General features: G+C 42.8%; 1 protein-coding gene across 3 annotated transcripts; it reads right to left on the bottom strand.

Annotated features, from left to right (window-relative positions):
- Positions 1-27,979, bottom strand: cep43 (centrosomal protein 43). Of its 3 annotated transcripts, none has more exons than XM_034527211.1 (16): positions 27,847-27,979; positions 24,930-24,983; positions 24,673-24,727; positions 23,839-23,927; positions 15,007-15,129; positions 9,608-9,664; positions 9,342-9,412; positions 9,047-9,108; positions 8,897-8,958; positions 5,126-5,185; positions 4,665-4,783; positions 2,562-2,755; positions 2,186-2,260; positions 1,661-1,694; positions 1,482-1,569; positions 1-702 (listed from the first exon to the last, which is right to left on the bottom strand). In XM_034527211.1, exons 1-16 carry the CDS (start codon positions 27,928-27,930, stop codon positions 622-624), a joined length of 1,308 nt encoding a protein of 435 aa, XP_034383102.1. In that variant the 5' UTR covers positions 27,931-27,979; the 3' UTR covers positions 1-621. The 3 variants fall into 3 exon arrangements, with proteins under 3 accessions (XP_034383102.1, XP_034383103.1, XP_034383101.1); XM_034527212.1 differs by having other exon boundaries at positions 24,930-25,008; positions 27,847-27,961; XM_034527210.1 differs by having other exon boundaries at positions 27,820-27,956.

A 27,979-nucleotide genomic window follows, 5' to 3' on the forward strand; every position in this document is an offset into this window, starting at 1 on the left:
TATTGAGATGAACTTTTATTATTGAACAAATATTTATTTTCCACCTTAATTTGCAAATGAATTCTTTAAAAATCAAAGTGGTTTCCTGGATTCTTCCCGTCTCTCATAGTCGGACCTACGATGAACATCACAGACCTCGCTGCTCCTAAAGTGGGAGAACTTGAACAATTGGTGGCGGACTAAATACTTGTTTGCCCCACTGTACATAAGTCCTTGAAAAATAACTTTTCTTCTTTAGTTCATAAAATAAAAATAATAAGCAGCAAACTAATTAATGAATGTCAAACAGATTTTGCATCTTCATTTAATTTGTATTCAAATAATGTATAAAGCTGTAGAATGACATTTTATTAAATATAATAAAACATGTAATTCTTTCTTACTTCTGTGTTTCTGACCTTTTAGTTTCTAGAACAATCAGAAACGTGACAAACAGGAAGTTCACGTTGACACTGATCCGAGATCAGCTGCCGTGTGCAGGAAGTACCGACAGCGACTTCCTCGGGAAGAGGAACGCTTTGTGTTTACTGTAGATACAGAACTGAAATGATTCTGCATGAATACTAATTCATTTATTATCTCACTGAAGAGACGTAAACAAAGAGGTGCATGATGGGAGTCTCAGGCCACCTCCTCCATGTAGTCGGCCCCGTGACTCTGACTGAGCTGCGAGATGCTCAGGTCCTGAGTGCTGTCATCAAACTGCAGAGGGAGACATTTAAAGAGACAGTACTCAGCCTGCACATTTAAAGAGACAGTACTCAGCCTGCACATTTAAAGAGACAGTACTCAACCTGCACATTTAAAGAGACAGTACTCAGCCTGCACATTTAAAGAGACAGTACTCAGCCTGCACATTTAAAGAGACAGTACTCAGCCTGCACATTTAAAGGGACAGTACTCAGCCTGCACATTTAAAGAGACAGTACTCAGCCTGCACATTTAAAGAGACAGTACTCAGCCTGCACATTTAAAGAGACAGTACTCAGCCTGCACATTTAAAGAGACAGTACTCAACCTGCACATTTAAAGGGACAGTACTCAGCCTGCACATTTAAAGAGACAGTACTCAGCCTGCACATTTAAAGAGACAGTACTCAGCCTGCACATTTAAAGGGACAGTACTCAGCCTGCACATTTAAAGAGACAGTACTCAGCCTGCACATGTAAAGAGACAGTACTCAACCTGCACATTTAAAGAGACAGTACTCAGCCTGCACAGAGACAGTACTCAGCCTGCACATTTAAAGAGACAGTACTCAGCCTGCACATGTAAAGAGACAGTACTCAGCCTGCACATGTAAAGAGACAGTACTCAGCCTGCACATTTAAAGAGACAGTACTCAGCCTGCACATTTAAAGAGACAGTACTCAGCCTGCACATTTAAAGAGACAGTACTCAGCCTGCACATTTAAAGAGACAGTACTCAGCCTGCACAGAGACAGTACGCGCCAGAGAGCCCAGGAGGAAGTGGTGTCACCTTGTCGCTGGAGTCGGGCCCCTCGATGGAAACTTCCTCGATCTCCTCCCCGATGCTGAGCTCGCTTCTCGAGAAGTCCGACCGATGGCTGCAACACACACACACACACACACGTCAGAGTTTAGTTCACAAACCTCTGAATGTAAAAATACAAGAATTAAACGCATAGTCGTTCTCACCTGTTAAAGTCATCGTCGTATTGAACGTCGTCATCTGAGAAACAAAGTTTAAAATGTTTGTTTGTAAAAGGACAAAATGATGAAAACATCTGATGATGCAACTCTTTGCAGATGACCTCATCTTACCGACTAACAGGGAGAAGTCTCACCTGTTAGTAAAGCAAACTTATTTATAGTTTCAATGATTTTTGTCAAATGCTTTTACACAGAACTTAAAGATGACGTCATATTTCTTCTGATCGAGGATGAATCTTTGGAGCTTTTGTGTCGTGAACAAACCAATTGACCAATCACGTACATATTCACATTGAGAGTCTTTAATGGAACGACCATGAAACAGGAAGTTGTTGTAACTCCAAAGTGCACTTCATGACAGATCAGACCCACTCCTTCCTTCTGACCTTACACAATAAAAGCGGGCGGATGTGAAATGCAGAGAACCATTACGGCTCCAGCATGAACCGTTTCCTGTTTTAAGGCGTAAACACTCATTTCTGCTCGTGGGTCTGCTGGTCTGGCTCCTACCTAAATGCAGGGATCCAGTTTTATCGTTGGGGGCCTTTGGGTCCCTGGAGCCTCCCTCTCTGGAGGCCGGCGCTCCTGCAGGAAGAAGAACACCAACACCAGCTTCACTCATGTTTCCTCTAGCCCTCAGAGGAGAACCCTCAGGACAGACCCCAGCTGGTGGTCCTGGTCTTCAGGGTCTGCTCAGACGCTCTCACTTCTCATGAGTCAAAGTACAACGTGAATAACGACCTCGAACCGGAAGTTCTTCAGTTACTACGCCCAGCAGAGGACACGGAGGATGCTAGCATAGCATTAGCTCCATCATTAGTATGAAGCTAACATGAAGCTAACGATGACTGAAGGAACTTTAACTTCCTGTTAAAGAGACTCTCACCCTTCCTGCTGTGGCTTTGCTCCGAGGCGTCGCCGCCTCCTGCTCCTTCTCCTCCTTCTCCTCCTGCTCCTCCTGCTCCTCCTGCTCCTCCTGCTCCTCCTTCTCCTTCTCCTCCTCCTCCTCCTCCTCCTCCTCTGGGGGCCTCTGACAGGGACCCTGCTGGACTCCCTCTGGCCCCGGACACCTCCACCTTCCTGGGGGACAAACAGCACCCTGTCAGCTGAGGACGGACTAACAAACACTTACTTTGACACAATCACCTAGAATATCCATTATCTGGGTTTATCAGATTATTCCAATAAATACTTTATTTTAAAAACAGCTTTACATACTAAAGTCATCAATGCCTCATTTATTGGAAAAATACTTTTGTTGTCAGTGAGAGAAACAGATTCCCCCCAGGCATTATGCTAAGCTAGCTGTTTGCCCTGGTCCCAGGCATTATGCTAAGCTAGCTGTTTGCCCTGGTCCCAGGCATTATGCTAAGCTAGCTGTTTGCCCTGGTCCCAGGCATTATGCTAAGCTAGCTGTTTGCCCTGGTCCCAGGCATTATGCTAAGCTAGCTGTTTGCCCTGGTCCCAGGCATTATGCTAAGCTAGCTGTTTGCCCTGGTCCCAGGCATTATGCTAAGCTAGCTGTTTGCCCTGGACCCAGGCATTATGCTAAGCTAACTAGCTCCTCATAGGGTGCATCCCAAGTCTCTTAATTGCATCCTTGTTTCCCTCACTTGCATCTTCTCCTTGCATCCCTGGTGGGAGGGACTAAGACGCAAGGAAACCAAGCAAGGAGAGAGGAAACGAGGAAACATGTTTTAAGAGGATCACATCTGATCAGCTGTCACTCATCTGTAACAGCTGGTTCTGTCCGGACAGTTTTTAGTGAACATTATAATAAAAATATTGATTAAATTTGTGACGGTAAAAATGTGTGTCCATGTATGAAGTGGTTGGAGAGCAGAAGGACAGATGACTGACAGGACCATCTTTGGTCCTTGTCCTAGGCACTCTCCTCTTCTTCTCAGTTCCTTATGAGCATCGACCTCCACATCCTTCTGTGGTCATCTGGGGCCGTGGAGGAGGATGCATATGCAGGTAGAAATCAGTGTGACACAACGTATTGTTGAGGAGACTTCCACGGCTCACCGAGAGGCTGGGAAACTCTTACGCTTTGATTCCTTTGAAGACTGTTACAAATTAATAAGAATAATAAGAATTGAACCTCAACTCTCCTCCTGATCAAACATCTTCCACCACAAAATGATTGTATAATGTTTTCAGTTGATTTCATGGTGTCAAACTACTACTTACAATAATAATATATCTAATGATAAAGACGCAATTATCCAATCACATGACTGATGACCACTGAGGGGGCGTGTCCAATCACATGACTGATGACCACTGAGGGGGCGTGTCCAATCACATGACTGATGACCACTGAGGGGGCGTGTCCAATCACATGACTGATGACCACTGAGGGGGCGTGTCCAATCACATGACTGATGACCACTGAGGGGGCGTGTCCAATCACATGATGACTGATGACCACTGAGGGGGCGTGTCCAATCACATTACTGATGACCACTGAGGGGGCGTGTCCAATCACATGACTGATGACCACTGAGGGGGCGTGTCCAATCACATGATGACTGATGACCACTGAGGGGGCGTGTCCAATCACATTACTGATGACCACTGAGGGGGCGTGTCCAATCACATGACTGATGACCACTGAGGGGGCGTGTCCAATCACATGATGACTGATGACCACTGAGGGGGCGTGTCCAATCACATGACTGATGACCACTGAGGGGGCGTGTCCAATCACATGACTGATGACCACTGAGGGGGCGTGTCCAGCATTAAAACACTTCCTGGAAGCTGCTCTTGTGCTTCCTGGAAGCTGCTCTTGTGCTTCCTCGCTCCTCAGAGCAGAATAAGATCTTTAAGACGGCGCAGAACAACTTCCCGTTCAAACGAGTCCTTTCTAGTGTCCATGTTGAGACCGTCTGGTCAGACGTCATGTGACGTGGACTGAGACACAGTAAGATGAGGTCAGGTGTTCCTCAGGTGAGGCCGGAGGTCAAAGGTCATGTGTCCTCACCAGCCATATGTCTTCTGTGGTTTGGGCAGCGGGTCGTCAAAGAACGAATCCCCGTCCTCAGGATCCTCCTCCACCTCCAGGTCCAGGTCTAGATGCTCCCCCACAGACTGGGTCCGGTCCTGGGGACACAGACATGACACCAGCAGAGGACTTCTAGAAGTCTGGATCTGATAATCTAAGAAGGAGTTGGTGATCAACAAACAAACAAACCCCTGAGGAAAATTATAGCTATAATAATAATAATGAAAAACAAAAGGATTGTAAAAGATGAACAATTGGAGATCTACTTTTGTGTAAATAACAGTTAGTGATTCAGTTACAATGAGGTCATATCAACTAATGTTAAGTTCAGCAGGTTTTTATTTTTAATAAAGTGGCGAAAAACGAAAGAAAGCTGCACGCTCAGAGGTCATGGCGGCTCAAAGCTAACGGAACGACCTCCTCAGGTGAAGTAAACGTACCTTCCTGACAGGAGGAGAGTGGATCTTCTCTTCAGGAACACCATCAGAGTCCGGAAGCACCTGCACAGAAACATATGAACTCATTACTGGGGACACATTTACAATACATGCTGTATTATAGAGATAATACATGTTGTTCTCCTGGTGTCCACTAGGGGCATTAATACCCTATTATAGAGATAATACATGTTGTTCTCCTGGTGTCCACTAGGGGCATTAATACTGTATTATAGAGATAATACATGTTGTTCTCCTGGTGTCCACTAGGGGCATTAATACTGTATTATAGAGATAATACATGTTGTTCTCCTGGTGTCCACTAGGGGCATTAATACTGTATATTAGAGATAATACATGTTGTTCTGCTGGTGTCCACTAGGGGCATCAATACTGTATTATAGAGATAATACATGTTGTTCTGCTGGTGTCCACTAGGGGCATTAATACTGTATTATAGAGATAATACATGTTGTTCTCCTGGTGTCCACTAGGGGCATCACTACTGTATTATAGAGATAATACATGTTGTTCTCCTGGTGTCCACTAGGGGCATCAATACTGTATTATAGAGATAATACATGTTGTTCTCCTGGTGTCCACTAGGGGCATTAATACTGTATTATAGAGATAATACATGTTGTTCTCCTGGTGTCCACTAGGGGCATTAATACTGTATTATAGAGATAATACATGTTGTTCTCCTGGTGTCCACTAGGGGCATTAATACCCTATTATAGAGATAATACATGTTGTTCTCCTGGTGTCCACTAGGGACATTAATACTGTATTATAGAGATAATACATGTTGTTCTCCTGGTGTCCACTAGGGGCATCAATACTGTATTATAGAGATAATACATGTTGTTCTCCTGGTGTCCACTAGGGGCATTAATACTGTATTATAGAGATAATACATGTTGTTCTCCTGGTGTCCACTAGGGGCATCAATACTGTATTATAGAGATAATACATGTTGTTCTCCTGGTGTCCACTAGGGGCATTAATACTGTATTATAGAGATAATACATGTTGTTCTCCTGGTGTCCACTAGGGGCATTAATATTGTATATTAGAGATAATACATGTTGTTCTGCTGGTGTCCACTAGGGGCATCAATACTGTATTATAGAGATAATACATGTTGTTCTGCTGGTGTCCACTAGGGGCATCAATACTGTATTATAGAGATAATACATGTTGTTCTCCTGGTGTCCACTAGGGGCATCACTACTGTATTATAGAGATAATACATGTTGTTCTCCTGGTGTCCACTAGGGGCATTAATACTGTATATTAGAGATAATACATGTTGTTCTCCTGGTGTCCACTAGGGGCATCACTACTGTATTATAGAGATAATACATGTTGTTCTCCTGGTGTCCACTAGGGGGCATCAATACTGTATTATAGAGATAATACATGTTATTCACCTGGTGTCCACTAGGGGCATCACTACTGTATTATAGAGATAATACATGTTGTTCTCCTGGTGTCCACTAGGGGTATTAATACTGTATATTAGAGATAATACATGTTGTTCTCCTGGTGTCCACTAGGGGCATTAATACTGTATTATAGAGATAATACATGTTGTTCTCCTGGTGTCCACTAGGGGCATTAATACTGTATTATAGAGATAATACATGTTGTTCTCCTGGTGTCCACTAGGGGCATTAATACTGTATTATAGAGATAATACATGTTGTTCTCCTGGTGTCCACTAGGGGCATCAATACTGTATTATAGAGATAATACATGTTGTTCTCCTGGTGTCCACTAGGGGCATTAATACTGTATTATAGAGATAATACATGTTGTTCTCCTGGTGTCCACTAGGGGCATCAATACTGTATTATAGAGATAATACATGTTGTTCTCCTGGTGTCCACTAGGGGCATTAATACTGTATATTAGAGATAATACATGTTATTCTCCTGGTGTCCACTAGGGGCATTAATACTGTATTATAGAGATAATACATGTTGTTCTCCTGGTGTCCACTAGGGGCATTAATACTGTATTATAGAGATAATACATGTTGTTCTCCTGGTGTCCACTAGGGACATTAATACTGTATATTAGAGATAATACATGTTGTTCTCCTGGTGTCCACTAGGGGCATCACTACTGTATTATAGAGATAATACATGTTGTTCTCCTGGTGTCCACTAGGGGCATTAATACTGTATTATAGAGATAATACATGTTGTTCTCCTGGTGTCCACTAGGGGCATTAATACTGTATTATAGAGATAATACATGTTGTTCTCCTGGTGTCCACTAGGGACATTAATACTGTATATTAGAGATAATACATGTTGTTCTCCTGGTGTCCACTAGGGGCATCACTACTGTATTATAGAGATAATACATGTTGTTCTCCTGGTGTCCACTAGGGGCATTAATACTGTATTATAGAGATAATACATGTTGTTCTCCTGGTGTCCACTAGGGGCATTAATACTGTATTATAGAGATAATACATGTTGTTCTCCTGGTGTCCACTAGGGGCATCAATACTGTATTATAGAGATAATACATGTTGTTCTCCTGGTGTCCACTAGGGGCATCAATACTGTATTATAGAGATAATACATGTTGTTCTCCTGGTGTCCACTAGGGGCATTAATACTGTATTATAGAGATAATACATGTTGTTCTCCTGGTGTCCACTAGGGACATTAATACTGTATTATAGAGATAATACATGTTGTTCTCCTGGTGTCCACTAGGGGCATTAATACTGTATATTAGAGATAATACATGTTGTTCTCCTGGTGTCCACTAGGGGCATTAATACTGTATATTAGAGATAATACATGTTGTTCTCCTGGTGTCCACTAGGGGGCATTAATACTGTATTATACAGATAATACATGTTGTTCTCCTGGTGTCCACTAGGGGCATTAATACTGTATTATAGAGATAATACATGTTGTTCTCCTGGTGTCCACTAGGGGCATTAACTCTGTATTATAGAGATAATACATGTTGTTCTCCTGGTGTCCACTAGGGGTATTAATACTGTATTATAGAGATAATACATGTTGTTCTCCTGGTGTCCACTAGGGGCATCACTACTGTATTATAGAGATAATACATGTTGTTCTCCTGGTGTCCACTAGGGGCATCAATACTGTATTATAGAGATAATACATGTTGTTCTCCTGGTGTCCACTAGGGGCATTAATACTGTATTATAGAGATAATACATGTTGTTCTCCTGGTGTCCACTAGGGGCATTAACTCTGTATTATAGAGATAATACATGTTGTTCTCCTGGTGTCCACTAGGGGTATTAATACTGTATTATAGAGATAATACATGTTGTTCTCCTGGTGTCCACTAGGGGCATCACTACTGTATTATAGAGATAATACATGTTGTTCTCCTGGTGTCCACTAGGGGCATTAATACCGTATATTAGAGATAATACATGTTGTTCTCCTGGTGTCCACTAGGGGCATCACTACTGTATTATAGAGATAATACATGTTGTTCTCCTGGTGTCCACTAGGGGCATTAACTCTGTATTATAGAGATAATACATGTTGTTCTCCTGGTGTCCACTAGGGGCATTAATACTGTATTATAGAGATAATACATGTTGTTCTCCTGGTGTCCACTAGGGGCATTAACTCTGTATTATAGAGATAATACATGTTGTTCTCCTGGTGTCCACTAGGGGCATCACTACTGTATTATAGAGATAATACATGTTGTTCTCCTGGTGTCCACTAGGGGCATTAATACTGTATTATGTGAACTCACCACAGCTCTGCACTGGGAGAAGAGACGCTTGTAAAATCCCACAAACACTTGGAAGTCTATGGCTGTGAAAGAAAAGACATAACAACGGACATGAAACAGGTATTTATATGATATACTTAAATATGAATCAGTGAGAGTTTAGGGTCTTACTGCTTGAGAAGCTTTGGTCTGCAGATCTGAGCTCGTCCGTGATGAAGCTCTCCAACATGTTTCTGCAGAAGAAGTCTTCATTCAGTCATCTTATTGACGCAGAGTAAATCTGGCTCTTTTATTATTAGTAATGATTCAAACATCTCCAATAACCCACAGCTGCTGCAGAGAGAGCGAGAACTAACTCTTGTTATCACTTCATTCCATTCTGTTTAAGCATCGTTTATTTAGTTTTTTAGTGTGATGACATCATGAAATGTGTGTGTGTATGTGTGTGTGTGTGTGTCCGTCCTACTGGTTCACACTGGGGATCAGATCTGTGAAGACACTCTTCAGATCTTCTCTTCCAACAGAGCCGCTCCTGTCCTGAACAACAACACATCAACAAACAGGCTGTGATTGGCCAGAGGATGACACACACACACACACACACACACACACACACACACACACACACACACACACACACACACACACACACACACACACACACACACACACACACACACACACACACACACACACACACACACACACACACACACACACACACACACACACCTTGTCGTAGAAGTCAAACTTCTTCCGAGCGAGTGAGATCTGTTTCTGAGTCGGTTCCTAGAAGACGAGAAGCTTCATGTGAACAAATGTTTTTATTTATTTAAAATCATTAAAACATGATAATATGGAGTAAACATACACACACACACACACACACTATAAATAGGATAAGCAGTTCAGATAATGGAATGTATGTATATACATACATTACTAACAGGTAGTAGAGTTAGTAGTAGTAGTAGTAGAGTTAGTAGTAGTCAGTCGTAGTAGAGTCAGTCGTAGTAGTAGAGTCAGTAGTAGTAGAGTTAGTAGTAGTCAGTCGTAGTAGAGTCAGTCGTAGTAGTAGAGTCAGTAGTAGTAGGAGTCAGTAGTAGTAGGAGTCAGTAGTAGTAGGAGTCAGTAGTAGTAGGAGTCAGTAGTAGTAGAGTCAGTAGTAGTAGTAGAGTCAGTAGTAGTCAGTAGTAGTAGAGTCAGTAGTAGTAGGAGTCAGTAGTAGTAGAGTCAGTAGTAGTAGAGTCAGTAGTAGTAGAGTCAGTAGTAGTAGGAGTCAGTTGTAGTAGAGTCAGTAGTAGTAGAGTCAGTAGTAGTAGGAGTCAGTAGTAGAGTCAGTAGTAGTAGAGTCAGTAGTAGTAGTAGTAGAGTCAGTAGTAGTCAGTGGTAGTAGAGTCAGTAGTAGTAGAGTCAGTAGTAGTAGGAGTCAGTAGTAGTAGAGTCAGTAGTAGTAGAGTCAGTAGTAGTAGGAGTCAGTAGTAGTAGAGTCAGTAGTAGTAGAGTCATTAGTAGTCAGTAGTAGTAGTATAGTCAGTAGTAGTAGTAGAGTCAGTAGTAGTAGAGTCAGTAGTAGTAGTAGTAGAGTCAGTAGTAGTAGTCAGTAGTAGTAGTAGTAGAGTCAGTAGTAGTCAGTGGTAGTAGAGTCAGTAGTAGTAGGAGTCAGTAGTAGTAGAGTCAGTAGTAGTAGAGTCAGTAGTAGTAGTAGAGTCAGTAGTAGTAGAGTCAGTAGTAGTAGAGTCAGTAGTAGTAGAGTTAGTAGTAGTAGAGTCAGTAGTAGTAGAGTTAGTAGTAGTCAGTGGTAGTAGAATCAGTAGTAGTAGGAGTCAGTAGTAGTAGAGTCAGTGGTAGTAGAGTCAGTAGTAGTAGGAGTCAGTAGTAGTAGAGTCAGTAGTAGTAGAGTCAGTAGTAGTAGAGTCAGTAGTAGTAGGAGTCAGTAGTAGTAGAGTCAGTAGTAGTAGGAGTCAGTAGTAGTAGAGTCAGTAGTAGTAGAGTCAGTAGTAGTAGGAGTCAGTAGTAGTAGAGTCAGTAGTAGTCAGTAGTAGTAGTAGAGTCAGTAGTAGTAGTAGTAGAGTCAGTAGTAGTAGAGTCAGTAGTAGTAGTAGAGTCATTAGTAGTCAGTAGTAGTAGTAGTAGAGTCAGTAGTAGTAGTAGTAGAGTCAGTAGTAGTAGAGTCAGTAGTAGTAGTAAAGTTAGTAGTAGTAGTAGTAGAGTCAGTAGTAGTCAGTGGTAGTAGAGTCAGTAGTAGTAGAGTCAGTAGTAGTAGTAGAGTCAGTAGTAGTAGAGTCAGTAGTAGTAGTAGTAGTCAGTGGTAGTAGAGTCAGTAGTAGTAGGAGTCAGTAGTAGTAGTCAGTGGTAGTAGAGTCAGTAGTAGTAGGAGTCAGTAGTAGTAGAGTCAGTAGTAGTAGAGTCAGTAGTAGTAGAGTCAGTAGTAGTAGTAGAGTCAGTAGTAGTCAGTAGTAGTAGAGTCAGTAGTAGAGTCAGTAGTAGTAGGAGTCAGTTGTAGTAGAGTCAGTAGTAGTAGAGTCAGTAGTAGTAGGAGTCAGTAGTAGTAGAGTCAGTAGTAGTAGAGTCAGTAGTAGTAGGAGTCAGTTGTAGTAGAGTCAGTAGTAGTAGAGTCAGTAGTAGTAGGAGTCAGTAGTAGAGTCAGTAGTAGTAGAGTCAGTAGTAGTAGTAGTAGAGTCAGTAGTAGTCAGTGGTAGTAGAGTCAGTAGTAGTAGAGTCAGTAGTAGTAGTAGAGTCAGTAGTAGTAGAGTTAGTAGTAGTAGAGTCAGTAGTAGTAGAGTTAGTAGTAGTCAGTGGTAGTAGAATCAGTAGTAGTAGGAGTCAGTAGTAGTAGAGTCAGTGGTAGTAGAGTCAGTAGTAGTAGGAGTCAGTAGTAGTAGAGTCAGTAGTAGTAGAGTCAGTAGTAGTAGAGTCAGTGGTAGTAGAGTCAGTAGTAGTAGGAGTCAGTAGTAGTAGAGTCAGTAGTAGTAGGAGTCAGTAGTAGTAGAGTCAGTAGTAGTAGAGTCAGTAGTAGTAGGAGTCAGTAGTAGTAGAGTCAGTAGTAGTCAGTAGTAGTAGTAGAGTCAGTAGTAGTAGTAGTAGAGTCAGTAGTAGTAGAGTCAGTAGTAGTAGTAGAGTCATTAGTAGTCAGTAGTAGTAGTAGTAGAGTCAGTAGTAGTAGTAGTAGAGTCAGTAGTAGTAGAGTCAGTAGTAGTAGTAAAGTTAGTAGTAGTAGTAGTAGAGTCAGTAGTAGTCAGTGGTAGTAGAGTCAGTAGTAGTAGAGTCAGTAGTAGTAGTAGAGTCAGTAGTAGTAGAGTCAGTAGTAGTAGTAGTAGTCAGTGGTAGTAGAGTCAGTAGTAGTAGGAGTCAGTAGTAGTAGTCAGTGGTAGTAGAGTCAGTAGTAGTAGGAGTCAGTAGTAGTAGAGTCAGTAGTAGTAGAGTCAGTAGTAGTAGAGTCAGTAGTAGTAGTAGAGTCAGTAGTAGTCAGTAGTAGTAGAGTCAGTAGTAGTAGAGTCAGTAGTAGTAGGAGTCAGTTGTAGTAGAGTCAGTAGTAGTAGAGTCAGTAGTAGTAGGAGTCAGTAGTAGTAGAGTCAGTAGTAGTAGAGTCAGTAGTAGTAGGAGTCAGTTGTAGTAGAGTCAGTAGTAGTAGAGTCAGTAGTAGTAGGAGTCAGTAGTAGAGTCAGTAGTAGTAGAGTCAGTAGTAGTAGTAGTAGAGTCAGTAGTAGTCAGTGGTAGTAGAGTCAGTAGTAGTAGAGTCAGTAGTAGTAGTAGAGTCAGTAGTAGTAGAGTCAGTAGTAGTAGAGTCATTAGTAGTCAGTAGTAGTAGTAGAGTCAGTAGTAGTAGAGTCAGTAGTAGTAGTAGTAGTAGAGTCAGTAGTAGTAGTCAGTAGTAGTAGTAGTAGTAGAGTCAGTAGTAGTCAGTGGTAGTAGAGTCAGTAGTAGTAGGAGTCAGTAGTAGTAGAGTCAGTAGTAGTAGGAGTCAGTAGTAGTAGAGTCAGTAGTAGTAGAGTCAGTAGTAGTAGGAGTCAGTAGTAGTAGAGTCAGTAGTAGTCAGTAGTAGTAGTAGAGTCAGTAGTAGTAGTAGTAGAGTCAGTAGTAGTAGAGTCAGTAGTAGTAGTAGAGTCAGTAGTAGTAGTAGAGTCATTAGTAGTCAGTAGTAGTAGTAGAGTCAGTAGTAGTAGTAGAGTCAGTAGTAGTAGTAGTAGAGTCAGTAGTAGTCAGTGGTAGTAGAGTCAGTAGTAGTAGTAGTAGAGTCAGTAGTAGTCAGTGGTAGTAGAGTCAGTAGTAGTAGAGTCAGTAGTAGTAGTAGAGTCAGTAGTAGTAGGGTCAGTAGTAGTAGAGTCAGTAGTAGTAGCAGAGTCAGTAGTAGTAGAGTCAGTAGTAGTAGAGTTAGTAGTAGTCAGTGGTAGTAGAATCAGTAGTAGTAGGAGTCAGTAGTAGTAGGGTCAGTAGTAGTAGAGTCAGTAGTAGTAGGAGTCAGTAGTAGTAGAGTCAGTAGTAGTAGAGTTAGTAGTAGTCAGTGGTAGTAGAATCAGTAGTAGTAGGAGTCAGTAGTAGTAGAGTCAGTGGTAGTAGAGTCAGTAGTAGTAGGAGTCAGTAGTAGTAGAGTCAGTAGTAGTAGAGTCAGTAGTAGTAGAGTCAGTGGTAGTAGAGTCAGTAGTAGTAGGAGTCAGTAGTAGTAGAGTCAGTAGTAGTAGGAGTCAGTAGTAGTAGAGTCAGTAGTAGTAGAGTCAGTAGTAGTAGGAGTCAGTAGTAGTAGAGTCAGTAGTAGTCAGTAGTAGTAGTAGTAGAGTCAGTAGTAGTAGTAGTAGAGTCAGTAGTAGTAGAGTCAGTAGTAGTAGTAGAGTCAGTAGTAGTAGTAGTAGAGTCAGTAGTAGTCAGTGGTAGTAGAGTCAGTAGTAGTAGAGTCAGTAGTAGTAGTAGAGTCAGTAGTAGTAGAGTCAGTAGTAGTAGTAGAGTTAGTAGTAGTCAGTGGTAGTAGAGTCAGTAGTAGTAGGAGTCAGTAGTAGTAGAGTCAGTGGTAGTAGAGTCAGTAGTAGTAGGAGTCAGTAGTAGTAGAGTCAGTAGTAGTAGAGTCAGTAGTAGTAGGAGTCAGTAGTAGTAGTAGTAGAGTCATTAGTAGTCAGTAGTAGTAGTAGAGTCAGTAGTAGTAGTAGAGTCAGTAGTAGTAGTAGTAGAGTCAGTAGTAGTAGAGTCAGTAGTAGTAGTAGAGTCAGTAGTAGTAGTAGTAGAGTCAGTAGTAGTCAGTGGTAGTAGAGTCAGTAGTAGTAGAGTCAGTAGTAGTAGTAGAGTCAGTAGTAGTAGAGTCAGTAGTAGTAGTAGTAGAGTTAGTAGTAGTCAGTGGTAGTAGAGTCAGTAGTAGTAGTAGAGTCAGTAGTAGTAGAGTCAGTAGTAGTAGTAGTAGAGTTAGTAGTAGTCAGTAGTAGTAGGAGTCAGTAGTAGTAGAGTCAGTGGTAGTAGAGTCAGTAGTAGTAGGAGTCAGTAGTAGTAGAGTCAGTAGTAGTAGAGTCAGTAGTAGTAGTAGAGTCAGTAGTAGTCAGTAGTAGTAGAGTCAGTAGTAGTAGAGTCAGTAGTAGTAGAGTCAGTAGTAGAGTCATTAGTAGTCAGTAGTAGAGTCAGTAGTAGTCAGTAGTAGTAGTCTACCAGTCTACCCGTCTACCAGTCTACCCGTTACCAGTCTACCCGTTACCAGTCTACCCGGTACCAGTCTACCCGTTACCAGTCTACCCGGTACCAGTCTACCCGGTACCAGTCTACCCGTCTACCAGTCTACCCGTTACCAATCTACCCGTTACCAGTCTACCCGTTACCAGTCTACCCGGTACCAGTCTACCCGGTACCAGTCTACCCGTCTACCAGTCTACCCGTTACCAGTCTACCCGGTACCAGTCTACCCGTCTACCAGTCTACCCGTTACCAGTCTACCCGGTACCAGTCTACCCGTCTACCAGTCTACCCGTTACCAGTCTACCCGGTACCAGTCTACCCGGTATCAGTCTACCAGGTACCAGTCTACCCGTTACCAGTCTACCCGGTACCAGTCTACCCGGTACCAGTCTACCCGGTATCAGTCTACCAGGTACCAGTCTACCCATTACCAGTCTACCCGGTACCAGTCTACCCGTCTACCAGTCTACCCGTCTCACCTCAGTGGGTTTGTGTCGTCCTCTCCTCACCAGCTCCAGCAGCAGAGGACAATTCCTATTCACCTGGGACTCTGATAGACCCAGATCTCTGCAGACCAGGTCCCGACTGTCCAGACTGTCCAGCTGTTTGGAGGACAGTGAGTGACACACACACACACACACACACAATTATTATTATTATCCGTATGAATTGTATATTTTTTGTGTTGCTATGTCTCGTGCTTTGGCAATATGGTTGTTGCAACATTCATGACAATAAAGCCAATTGAATTGAATTGAGTGACAGAGATAGAGAGACAGTGAGAGAGATAGAGAGACAGTGACAGAGATAGAGAGATAGTGAGAGAGATAGAGAGACAGTGACAGAGATAGAGAGACAGTGAGAGAGATAGAGAGACAGTGACAGAGATAGAGAGACAGTGAGAGAGATAGAGAGACAGTGAGAGAGATAGAGAGACAGTGACAGAGATAGAGAGACAGTGAGAGAGATAGAGAGACAGTGACAGAGATAGAGAGACAGTGACAGAGATAGAGAGATAGTGACAGAGATAGAGAGACAGTGACAGAGATAGAGAGATAGAGAGACAGTGACAGAGATAGAGAGATAGTGAGAGAGATAGAGAGACAGTGACAGAGATAGAGAGATAGTGACAGAGATAGAGAGACAGTGACAGAGATAGAGAGACAGTGAGAGAGATAGAGAGACAGTGACAGAGATAGAGAGATAGTGACAGAGATAGAGAGACAGTGACAGAGATAGAGAGACAGTGACAGAGATAGAGAGACAGTGACAGAGATAGAGAGACAGTGAGAGAGATAGAGAGACAGTGACAGAGATAGAGAGACAGTGAGAGAGATAGAGAGACAGTGACAGAGATAGAGAGACAGTGACAGAGATAGAGAGATAGTGACAGAGATAGAGAGACAGTGACAGAGATAGAGAGATAGAGAGACAGTGACAGAGATAGAGAGATAGTGAAGAGATAGAGAGACAGTGACAGAGATAGAGAGATAGTGACAGAGATAGAGAGACAGTGACAGAGATAGAGAGACAGTGAGAGAGATAGAGAGACAGTGACAGAGATAGAGAGATAGTGACAGAGATAGAGAGACAGTGACAGAGATAGAGAGACAGTGACAGAGATAGAGAGACAGTGAGAGAGATAGAGAGACAGTGACAGAGATAGAGAGACAGTGACAGAGATAGAGAGATAGTGACAGAGATAGAGAGACAGTGAGAGAGATAGAGAGACAGTGACAGAGATAGAGAGACAGTGACAGAGATAGAGAGATAGTGACAGAGATAGAGAGACAGTGACAGAGATAGAGAGATAGAGAGACAGTGACAGAGATAGAGAGATAGTGAGAGAGATAGAGAGACAGTGACAGAGATAGAGAGATAGTGACAGAGATAGAGAGACAGTGACAGAGATAGAGAGACAGTGAGAGAGATAGAGAGACAGTGACAGAGATAGAGAGATAGTGACAGAGATAGAGAGACAGTGAGAGAGATAGAGAGACAGTGACAGAGATAGAGAGACAGTGACAGAGATAGAGAGATAGTGACAGAGATAGAGAGACAGTGAGAGAGATAGAGAGACAGTGACAGAGATAGAGAGACAGTGACAGAGATAGAGAGATAGTGACAGAGATAGAGAGACAGTGACAGAGATAGAGAGATAGAGAGACAGTGACAGAGATAGAGAGATAGTGAGAGAGATAGAGAGACAGTGACAGAGATAGAGAGATAGAGAGACAGTGACAGAGATAGAGAGATAGTGAGAGAGATAGAGAGACAGTGACAGAGATAGAGAGATAGTGACAGAGATAGAGAGACAGTGACAGAGATAGAGAGACAGTGAGAGAGATAGAGAGACAGTGACAGAGATAGAGAGATAGTGACAGAGATAGAGAGATAGTGACAGAGATAGAGAGACAGTGAGAGAGATAGAGAGACAGTGACAGAGATAGAGAGATAGTGACAGAGATAGAGAGACAGTGACAGAGATAGAGAGATAGTGACAGAGATAGAGAGACAGTGACAGAGATAGAGAGACAGTGACAGAGAGAGAGAGATAGTGACAGAGATAGAGAGACAGTGACAGAGATAGAGAGACAGAGATAGAGAGACAGTGACAGAGATAGAGAGACAGTGACAGAGAGAGAGAGACAGTGACAGAGATAGAGAGACAGTGACAGAGATAGAGAGACAGTGACAGAGATAGAGAGACAGTGACAGAGATAGAGAGACAGTGAGAGAGATAGAGAGACAGTGACAGAGATAGAGAGACAGTGACAGAAATAGAGAGACAGAGATAGAGAGATAGAGAGACAGAGATAGAGAGACAGTGAGAGAGATAGAGAGACAGAGATAGAGATAGAGAGACAGAGATAGAGATACAGTGACAGTGACAGAGATAGAGAGACAGTGACAGAGAGAGAGAGACAGTGACAGAGATAGAGAGACAGTGACAGAGATAGAGAGACAGTGACAGAGATAGAGAGACAGTGACAGAGATAGAGAGACAGTGAGAGAGATAGAGAGACAGTGACAGAGATAGAGAGACAGTGACAGAGATAGAGAGACAGTGACAGAGATAGAGAGACAGTGACAGAGATAGAGAGATAGTGACAGAGATAGAGAGACAGTGAGAGAGATAGAGAGACAGTGACAGAGATAGAGAGACAGTGACAGAGATAGAGAGATAGTGACAGAGATAGAGAGACAGTGACAGAGATAGAGAGACAGTGACAGAGATAGAGAGACAGTGACAGAGAGAGAGAGATAGTGACAGAGATAGAGAGACAGTGACAGAGATAGAGAGACAGAGATAGAGAGACAGTGACAGAGATAGAGAGACAGTGACAGAGATAGAGAGATAGTGACAGAGATAGAGAGACAGTGACAGAGATAGAGAGATAGAGAGACAGTGACAGAGATAGAGAGATAGTGAGAGAGATAGAGAGACAGTGACAGAGATAGAGAGATAGTGACAGAGATAGAGAGACAGTGACAGAGATAGAGAGACAGTGAGAGAGATAGAGAGACAGTGACAGAGATAGAGAGATAGTGACAGAGATAGAGAGACAGTGACAGAGATAGAGAGACAGTGACAGAGATAGAGAGACAGTGACAGAGATAGAGAGATAGAGAGACAGTGACAGAGATAGAGAGACAGTGAGAGAGATAGAGACAGTGACAGAGATAGAGAGATAGTGACAGAGATAGAGAGACAGTGACAGAGATAGAGAGATAGTGACAGAGATAGAGAGACAGTGAGAGAGATAGAGAGACAGTGACAGAGATAGAGAGATAGTGACAGAGATAGAGAGACAGTGACAGAGATAGAGAGATAGTGACAGAGATAGAGAGACAGTGAGAGAGATAGAGAGACAGAGATAGAGAGACAGTGACAGAGATAGAGAGACAGTGACAGAGAGAGAGAGACAGTGACAGAGATAGAGAGACAGTGACAGAGATAGAGAGACAGTGAGAGAGATAGAGAGACAGTGACAGAGATAGAGAGACAGTGACAGAAATAGAGAGACAGAGATAGAGAGATAGAGAGACAGAGATAGAGAGACAGTGAGAGAGATAGAGAGACATAGATAGAGATAGAGAGACAGAGATAGAGATACAGTGACAGTGACAGAGATAGAGAGACAGTGACAGAGATAGAGAGACAGTGACAGAGATAGAGAGATAGTGACAGAGATAGAGATAGAGAGACAGTGACAGAGATAGAGAGACAGTGAGAGAGATAGAGAGACAGTGACAGAGATAGAGAGACAGTGACAGAGATAGAGAGACAGTGACAGAGATAGAGAGACAGTGACAGAGATAGAGAGACAGTGAGAGAGATAGAGAGACAGTGACAGAGATAGAGAGACAGTGACAGAGATAGAGAGATAGTGACAGAGATAGAGAGACAGTGACAGAGATAGAGAGATAGAGAGACAGTGACAGAGATAGAGAGATAGTGAGAGAGATAGAGAGACAGTGACAGAGATAGAGAGATAGTGACAGAGATAGAGAGACAGTGACAGAGATAGAGAGACAGTGAGAGAGATAGAGAGACAGTGACAGAGATAGAGAGATAGTGACAGAGATAGAGAGACAGTGACAGAGATAGAGAGACAGTGACAGAGATAGAGAGACAGTGACAGAGATAGAGAGATAGAGAGACAGTGACAGAGATAGAGAGATAGTGAGAGAGATAGAGAGACAGTGACAGAGATAGAGAGATAGTGACAGAGATAGAGAGACAGTGACAGAGATAGAGAGATAGTGACAGAGATAGAGAGACAGTGACAGAGATAGAGAGATAGAGAGACAGTGAGAGAGATAGAGAGACAGTGACAGAGATAGAGAGATAGTGACAGAGATAGAGAGACAGTGAGAGAGATAGAGAGACAGTGACAGAGATAGAGAGATAGTGACAGAGATAGAGAGACAGTGACAGAGATAGAGAGATAGTGACAGAGATAGAGAGACAGTGAGAGAGATAGAGAGACAGTGACAGAGATAGAGAGATAGTGACAGAGATAGAGAGACAGTGACAGAGATAGAGAGATAGTGACAGAGATAGAGAGACAGTGACAGAGAGAGAGAGATAGTGACAGAGATAGAGAGACAGTGACAGAGATAGAGAGACAGAGATAGAGAGACAGTGACAGAGATAGAGAGACAGTGACAGAGAGAGAGAGACAGTGACAGAGATAGAGAGACAGTGACAGAGATAGAGAGACAGTGACAGAGATAGAGAGACAGTGACAGAGATAGAGAGACAGAGATAGAGAGACAGTGAGAGAGATAGAGAGACAGAGATAGAGATAGAGAGACAGAGATAGAGATACAGTGACAGTGACAGAGATAGAGAGACAGTGACAGAGATAGAGAGACAGTGACAGAGATAGAGAGATAGTGACAGAGATAGAGATAGAGAGACAGTGACAGAGATAGAGAGACAGTGAGAGAGATAGAGAGACAGTGACAGAGATAGAGAGACAGTGACAGAGATAGAGAGATAGTGACAGAGATAGAGAGATAGTGACAGAGAGAGAGACAGTGAGAGAGATAGAGAGACAGTGACAGAGATAGAGAGACAGTGACAGAGATAGAGAGACAGTGACAGAGATAGAGAGACAGTGACAGAGATAGAGAGACAGTGACAGAGATAGAGAGACAGTGACAGAGATAGAGAGACAGTGACAGAGATAGAGAGACAGTGACAGAGAGAGAGATAGTGACAGAGATAGAGAGACAGTGACAGAGATAGAGAGACAGAGATAGAGAGACAGTGACAGAGATAGAGAGACAGTGACAGAGAGAGAGAGACAGTGACAGAGATAGAGAGACAGTGACAGAGATAGAGAGACAGTGACAGAGATAGAGAGACAGTGAGAGAGATAGAGAGACAGTGACAGAGATAGAGAGACAGTGACAGAAATAGAGAGACAGAGATAGAGAGATAGAGAGACAGAGATAGAGAGACAGTGAGAGAGATAGAGAGACATAGATAGAGATAGAGAGACAGAGATAGAGATACAGTGACAGTGACAGAGATAGAGAGACAGTGACAGAGATAGAGAGACAGTGACAGAGATAGAGAGATAGTGACAGAGATAGAGATAGAGAGACAGTGACAGAGATAGAGAGACAGTGAGAGAGATAGAGAGACAGTGACAGAGATAGAGAGACAGTGACAGAGATAGAGAGACAGTGACAGAGATAGAGAGACAGTGACAGAGATAGAGAGACAGTGACAGAGATAGAGAGACAGTGAGAGAGATAGAGAGACAGTGACAGAGATAGAGAGACAGTGACAGAGATAGAGAGATAGTGACAGAGATAGAGAGACAGTGACAGAGATAGAGAGATAGAGAGACAGTGACAGAGATAGAGAGATAGTGAGAGAGATAGAGAGACAGTGACAGAGATAGAGAGATAGTGACAGAGATAGAGAGACAGTGACAGAGATAGAGAGACAGTGAGAGAGATAGAGAGACAGTGACAGAGATAGAGAGATAGTGACAGAGATAGAGAGACAGTGACAGAGATAGAGAGACAGTGACAGAGATAGAGAGACAGTGACAGAGATAGAGAGACAGTGACAGAGATAGAGAGATAGAGAGACAGTGACAGAGATAGAGAGATAGTGAGAGAGATAGAGAGACAGTGACAGAGATAGAGAGATAGTGACAGAGATAGAGAGACAGTGACAGAGATAGAGAGATAGTGACAGAGATAGAGAGACAGTGACAGAGATAGAGAGATAGAGAGACAGTGACAGAGATAGAGAGATAGTGAGAGAGATAGAGAGACAGTGACAGAGATAGAGAGATAGTGACAGAGATAGAGAGACAGTGAGAGAGATAGAGAGACAGTGACAGAGATAGAGAGATAGTGACAGAGATAGAGAGACAGTGACAGAGATAGAGAGATAGTGACAGAGATAGAGAGACAGTGAGAGAGATAGAGAGACAGTGACAGAGATAGAGAGATAGTGACAGAGATAGAGAGACAGTGACAGAGATAGAGAGATAGTGACAGAGATAGAGAGACAGTGACAGAGAGAGAGAGATAGTGACAGAGATAGAGAGACAGTGACAGAGATAGAGAGACAGAGATAGAGAGACAGTGACAGAGATAGAGAGACAGTGACAGAGAGAGAGAGACAGTGACAGAGATAGAGAGACAGTGACAGAGATAGAGAGACAGTGACAGAGATAGAGAGACAGTGACAGAGATAGAGAGACAGAGATAGAGAGACAGTGAGAGAGATAGAGAGACAGAGATAGAGATAGAGAGACAGAGATAGAGATACAGTGACAGTGACAGAGATAGAGAGACAGTGACAGAGATAGAGAGACAGTGACAGAGATAGAGAGATAGTGACAGAGATAGAGATAGAGAGACAGTGACAGAGATAGAGAGACAGTGAGAGAGATAGAGAGACAGTGACAGAGATAGAGAGACAGTGACAGAGATAGAGAGATAGTGACAGAGATAGAGAGATAGTGACAGAGAGAGAGACAGTGAGAGAGATAGAGAGACAGTGACAGAGATAGAGAGACAGTGACAGAGATAGAGAGACAGTGACAGAGATAGAGAGATAGTGACAGAGATAGAGAGACAGTGACAGAGATAGAGAGACAGTGACAGAGATAGAGAGATAGTGACAGAGATAGAGAGACAGTGACAGAGATAGAGAGACAGTGACAGAGAGAGAGATAGTGACAGAGATAGAGAGACAGTGACAGAGATAGAGAGACAGAGATAGAGAGACAGTGACAGAGATAGAGAGACAGTGACAGAGATAGAGAGATAGTGACAGAGATAGAGAGACAGAGATAGAGAGACAGTGACAGAGATAGAGAGACAGTGACAGAGAGAGAGAGACAGTGACAGAGATAGAGAGACAGAGATAGAGAGACAGTGACAGAGATAGAGAGACAGTGAGAGAGATAGAGAGACAGTGACAGAGATAGAGAGACAGAGATAGAGAGATAGAGAGACAGAGATAGAGAGACAGTGAGAGAGATAGAGAGACAGTGACAGAGATAGAGAGACAGAGATAGAGATAGAGAGATAGAGAGACAGTGACAGTGACAGAGATAGAGAGACAGTGACAGAGATAGAGAGACAGTGACAGAGATAGAGAGATAGTGACAGAGATAGAGAGACAGTGACAGAGAGAGAGAGACAGTGACAGAGATAGAGAGACAGTGACAGAGATAGAGAGACAGTGACAGAGATAGAGAGACAGTGACAGAGATAGAGAGACAGTGACAGAGATAGAGATAGAGAGACAGTGACAGAGAGAGAGAGAGAGAGACAGTGACAGAGATAGAGAGACAGTGACAGTGACAGAGATAGAGAGACAGTGACAGAGATAGAGACAGTGACAGAGATAGAGAGACAGTGACAGAGATAGAGAGATAGTGACAGAGATAGAGATAGAGAGACAGTGACAGAGAGAGAGAGAGACAGTGACAGAGATAGAGAGACAGTGACAGAGAGAGAGATAGAGAGACAGTGACAGAGATAGAGAGACAGTGACAGAGATAGAGATAGAGAGACAGTGACAGAGAGAGAGAGAGACAGTGACAGAGATAGAGAGACAGTGACAGAGATAGAGAGACAGTGACAGTGACAGAGAGAGAGAGACAGTGACAGAGAGAGAGAGACAGTGACAGAGATAGAGAGACAGTGACAGAGATAGAGAGACAGTGACAGAGATAGAGAGACAGTGACAGAGATAGAGAGACAGTGACAGAGATAGAGAGACAGAGAGACAGAGACAGAGACAGAGAGAGAGAGACAGTGACAGAGATAGAGAGACAGAGAGAGAGATAGAGATAGAGAGACAGTGACAGAGACAGAGAGAGAGAGACAGTGACAGAGATAGAGAGACAGAGACAGAGAGAGAGAGACAGTGACAGAGATAGAGAGACAGTGACAGAGATAGAGAGACAGTGACAGAGATAGAGAGACAGAGAGACAGAGACAGAGACAGAGAGAGAGAGACAGTGACAGAGATAGAGAGACAGAGACAGAGAGAGAGATAGAGATAGAGAGACAGTGACAGAGACAGAGAGAGAGAGACAGTGACAGAGATAGAGAGACAGAGACAGAGAGAGAGATAGAGAGAGAGAGACAGTGACAGAGACAGAGAGAGAGAGACAGTGACAGAGATAGAGAGACAGAGACAGAGATAGAGAGACAGTGACAGAGATAGAGAGACAGTGACAGAGATAGAGAGACAGTGACAGAGAGAGAGAGACAGAGACAGGTTATGAAGGTGTGTGCTCTCGGGTCCTCAGACTCACCGAGTTGATCTCCGGCTGGAACACAGCCAGGCTGAAGTCCAGGTTGAAGACCTGAAGGAAGTCCACGATCAGACCGGCCACCAGGCGCCCTACAGGGAGACAGGACGCCTGAACACATCACCCTTAAAGCAACACGACGCCTGAACACATCACCCTTAAAGCAACACGACGCCTGAACACATCACCCTTAAAGTAACACGACGCCTGAACACATCACCCTTAAAGCAACACGACGCCTGAACACATCACCCTTAAAGCAACACGACGCCTGAACACATCACCCTTAAAGCAACACGACGCCTGAACACATCACCCTTAAAGCAACACGACGCCTGAACACATCACCCTTAAAGCAACACGACACTTGAACACATCACCCTTAAAGCAACACGACGCCTGAACACATCACCCTTAAAGCAACACGACGCCTGAACACATCACCCTTAAAGCAACACGACGCCTGAACACATCACCCTTAAAGCAACACGACACTTGAACACATCACCCTTAAAGCAACACAACACCTGAACACATCACCCTTAAAGCAACACGACACCTGAACACATCACCTGAACACATGAAATACTAATAATATCAAAGACAAGTAGAGAATATTCTCATGTGTTGTAATAATTATATGATTAACCAATTATCAATCAATCAATGACATAACTCTCACAAATAAAGCAGCAACCTGAATGTTTCTCCCTTTAACCACAGAAGAAGAAGCCACTCCGGTTGCTGCCGCCACCATGTGGTGACAAACTTGAACTGGTGATATGGAGACGCCCATAAACCAATAATCGATAATCATACGAAGAATAAAAGACTCACCGTCTCTGCTGTTGAGACATTTTTTCAGGTTTTCGTTGATCAGAGGATTTTTGTTCTGAGAGAAACAGATAAGTGAAAAATAATCAATCATTTCATATCTCCAACAGCATGAATAAATATGAAATAATAATAAATGTATATATATATATATATATATATATATATATATATATATATATATATATGGAATAAGCACATGGTTTATGTTCTCATGTGTATCAAATGAAAAGTAGTCAGTTTGTCTCCTCCTCCTTCACCTCCAGTCTGTCCTGCTCCTCCATCGCCAGGAACACTGCTGCCCTCATCTCTGCCTGCAGGAGCAAATGGACCACGAGACTGCAGATCAGATCAATATACTTTATGATCAGCCTCAAGATCAAAGGACACATAAAGCATATTTAAACATCAAACAACCAGCTACTTGTATTTAATGATTCTCTTCAATGGGGGGACTATAACCCATACAAGGACTGGGTAACATAACTATATCACCAGGACTATAACCCATACAAGGACTGGGTAACATAACTATATCACCAGGACTATAACCCATACAAGGACTGGGTAACATAACTATATCACCAGGACTATAATCCATACAAGGACTGGGTAACATAACTATATCACCAGGACTATAATCCATACAAGGACTGGGTAACATAACTATATCACCAGGACTATAACCCATACAAGGACTGGGTAACATAACTATATCACCAGGACTATAACCCATACAAGGACTGGGTAACATAACTATATCACCAGGGGACTATAACCCATACAAGGACTGGGTAACATAACTATATCACCAGGACTATAACCCATACAAGGACTGGGTAACATAACTATATCACCAGGGGACTATAATCCATACAAGGACTGGGTAACATAACTATATCACCAGGACTATAACCCATACAAGGACTGGGTAACATAACTATATCACCAGGACTATAACCCATACAAGGACTGGGTAACATAACTATATCACCAGGACTATAATCCATACAAGGACTGGGTAACATAACTATATCACCAGGACTATAACCCATACAAGGACTGGGTAACATAACTATATCACCAGGGGACTATAATCCATACAAGGACTGGGTAACATAACTATATCACCAGGACTATAATCCATACAAGGACTGGGTAACATAACTATATCACCAGGACTATAATCCATACAAGGACTGGGTAACATAACTATATCACCAGGACTATAATCCATACAAGGACTGGGTAACATAACTATATCACCAGGACTATAACCCATACAAGGACTGGGTAACATAACTATATCACCAGGACTATAACCCATACAAGGACTGGGTAACATAACTATATCACCAGGACTATAACCCATACAAGGACTGGGTAACATAACTATATCACCAGGACTATAACCCATACAAGGACTGGGTAACATAACTATATCACCAGGACTATAATCCATACAAGGACTGGGTAACATAACTATATCACCAGGACTATAACCCATACAAGGACTGGGTAACATAACTATACCACCAGGACTATAACCCATACAAGGACTGGGTAACATAACTATATCACCAGGACTATAATCCATACAAGGACTGGGTAACATAACTATATCACCAGGGGACTATAACCCATACAAGGACTGGGTAACATAACTATATCACCAGGGGACTATAACCCATACAAGGACTGGGTAACATAACTATATCACCAGGACTATAATCCATACAAGGACTGGGTAACATAACTATATCACCAGGACTATAACCCATACAAGGACTGGGTAACATAACTATATCACCAGGGGACTATAACCCATACAAGGACTGGGTAACATAACTATATCACCAGGGGACTATAACCCATACAAGGACTGGGTAACATAACTATATCACCAGGACTATAATCCATACAAGGACTGGGTAACATAACTATATCACCAGGACTATAACCCATACAAGGACTGGGTAACATAACTATATCACCAGGACTATAACCCATACAAGGACTGGGTAACATAACTATATCACCAGGACTATAATCCATACAAAAGATGGCTAAAGCTGCAGCTCTGCAGAGACCCTCAGAGACCCTCAAAGACCCCCAGAGACCCTCAAAGACCCCCAAAGACCCTCAGAGACCCCCAGAGACCCTCAAAGACCCCCAGAGACCCTCAAAGACCCCCAAAGACCATCAGAGACCCTCAGAGACCCCCAAAGACCCTCAGAGACCCTCAGAGACCCCCAAAGACCCCCAGAGACCCTCAAAGACCCTCAGAGACCCTCAGAGACCCTCAAAGACCCCCAGAGACCCTCAGAGACTCCCAGAGACCCTCAGAGACCCCCAAAGACCCTCAGAGACCCTCAAAGACCCCCAGAGACCCTCAGAGACCCCCAAAGACCCTCAGAGACCCTCAAAGACCCCCAGAGACCCTCAAAGACCCTCAAAGACCCCCAGAGACCCTCAAAGACCCTCAGAGACCCTCAGAGACCCTCAAAGACCCTCAGAGACCCTCAAAGACCCCCAGAGACCCTCAGAGACCCCCAGAGACCCTCAGCTCCCTCAAATCCAGATTGAAGACTTTTGTTTGCTGTTGCCTTTAATTGAACAGATTCAAGGATATTAATCACTTTCTGCATCTCATTACTGCATTTTATCTCTCTAACTGCAACCTTTATTCTATTTCTTGCTTTTTGACTGTTTTTAATGTTTTAATGAATGTTCTTAATTGTTTTTAAATCTTGTTTTCTTTCACATTATGTTTTGATGCTTTATGGTTTTATGTGAAGCACTTTGAATTGTCTTGTTGAAATGTGCGTTATGAATAAACGTGCTTTACATTAGGAATTAACTGAAAAGTCATTTAAAGTGCAGTTTTCTCCCATAAATGTTCCTAAATTACAGTCAAGGAAAAGGTTTGCATAATTAATGAATTAATAATGATTAAACAATTCATATTCTGATCGTAGTTTAATGCGTAATAATACTTATTGAATATGAAATCTTGCATTAGATTATATTCCAGATTAACAATCAATGTGAGGAGCGAACATCCGGGTTCTTTCACGTTACATTTAGACCCGGAACTTTCCCGTAAAACTGAACCGTTTAAGAGAAAAGGGTGACGTCACGTGAGCTGACGTCATCTCGTGCTCTGAGAGTTGGGACCTTGAGCTTGTTCAGGACTCCGGAGGTCTCCAGGTTCTGGACCAGCAGGTCCCGCAGCTCCGTGTCATCTTCTGTGGCCGACATGTTGACGAGCCGCGACCCGGAAGTGTTCTTCTTCTTCTACGATGGAATC

Source organism: Cyclopterus lumpus, chromosome 24 (genome assembly GCF_009769545.1).
Source record: "Cyclopterus lumpus isolate fCycLum1 chromosome 24, fCycLum1.pri, whole genome shotgun sequence".
In the NCBI taxonomy this organism is placed as follows: Eukaryota; Metazoa; Chordata; class Actinopteri; order Perciformes; family Cyclopteridae; genus Cyclopterus; species Cyclopterus lumpus.

Excerpts from the sequence above, each read along its gene's own strand:
- cep43 (XM_034527210.1), bottom strand. The coding sequence starts at position 27,930 with ATGTCGGCCACAGAAGATGACACGGAGCTGCGGGACCTGCTGGTCCAG. Across the intron at positions 24,984-27,819 it reads CTCTCAGAGCACGAGATGAC|GCAGAGATGAGGGCAGCAGT; the intron begins GTCAGCTCACGT and ends TTGCTCCTGCAG. Across the intron at positions 1,695-2,185 it reads AACTGGATCCCTGCATTTAG|ATGACGACGTTCAATACGAC; the intron begins GTAGGAGCCAGA and ends TTTGTTTCTCAG.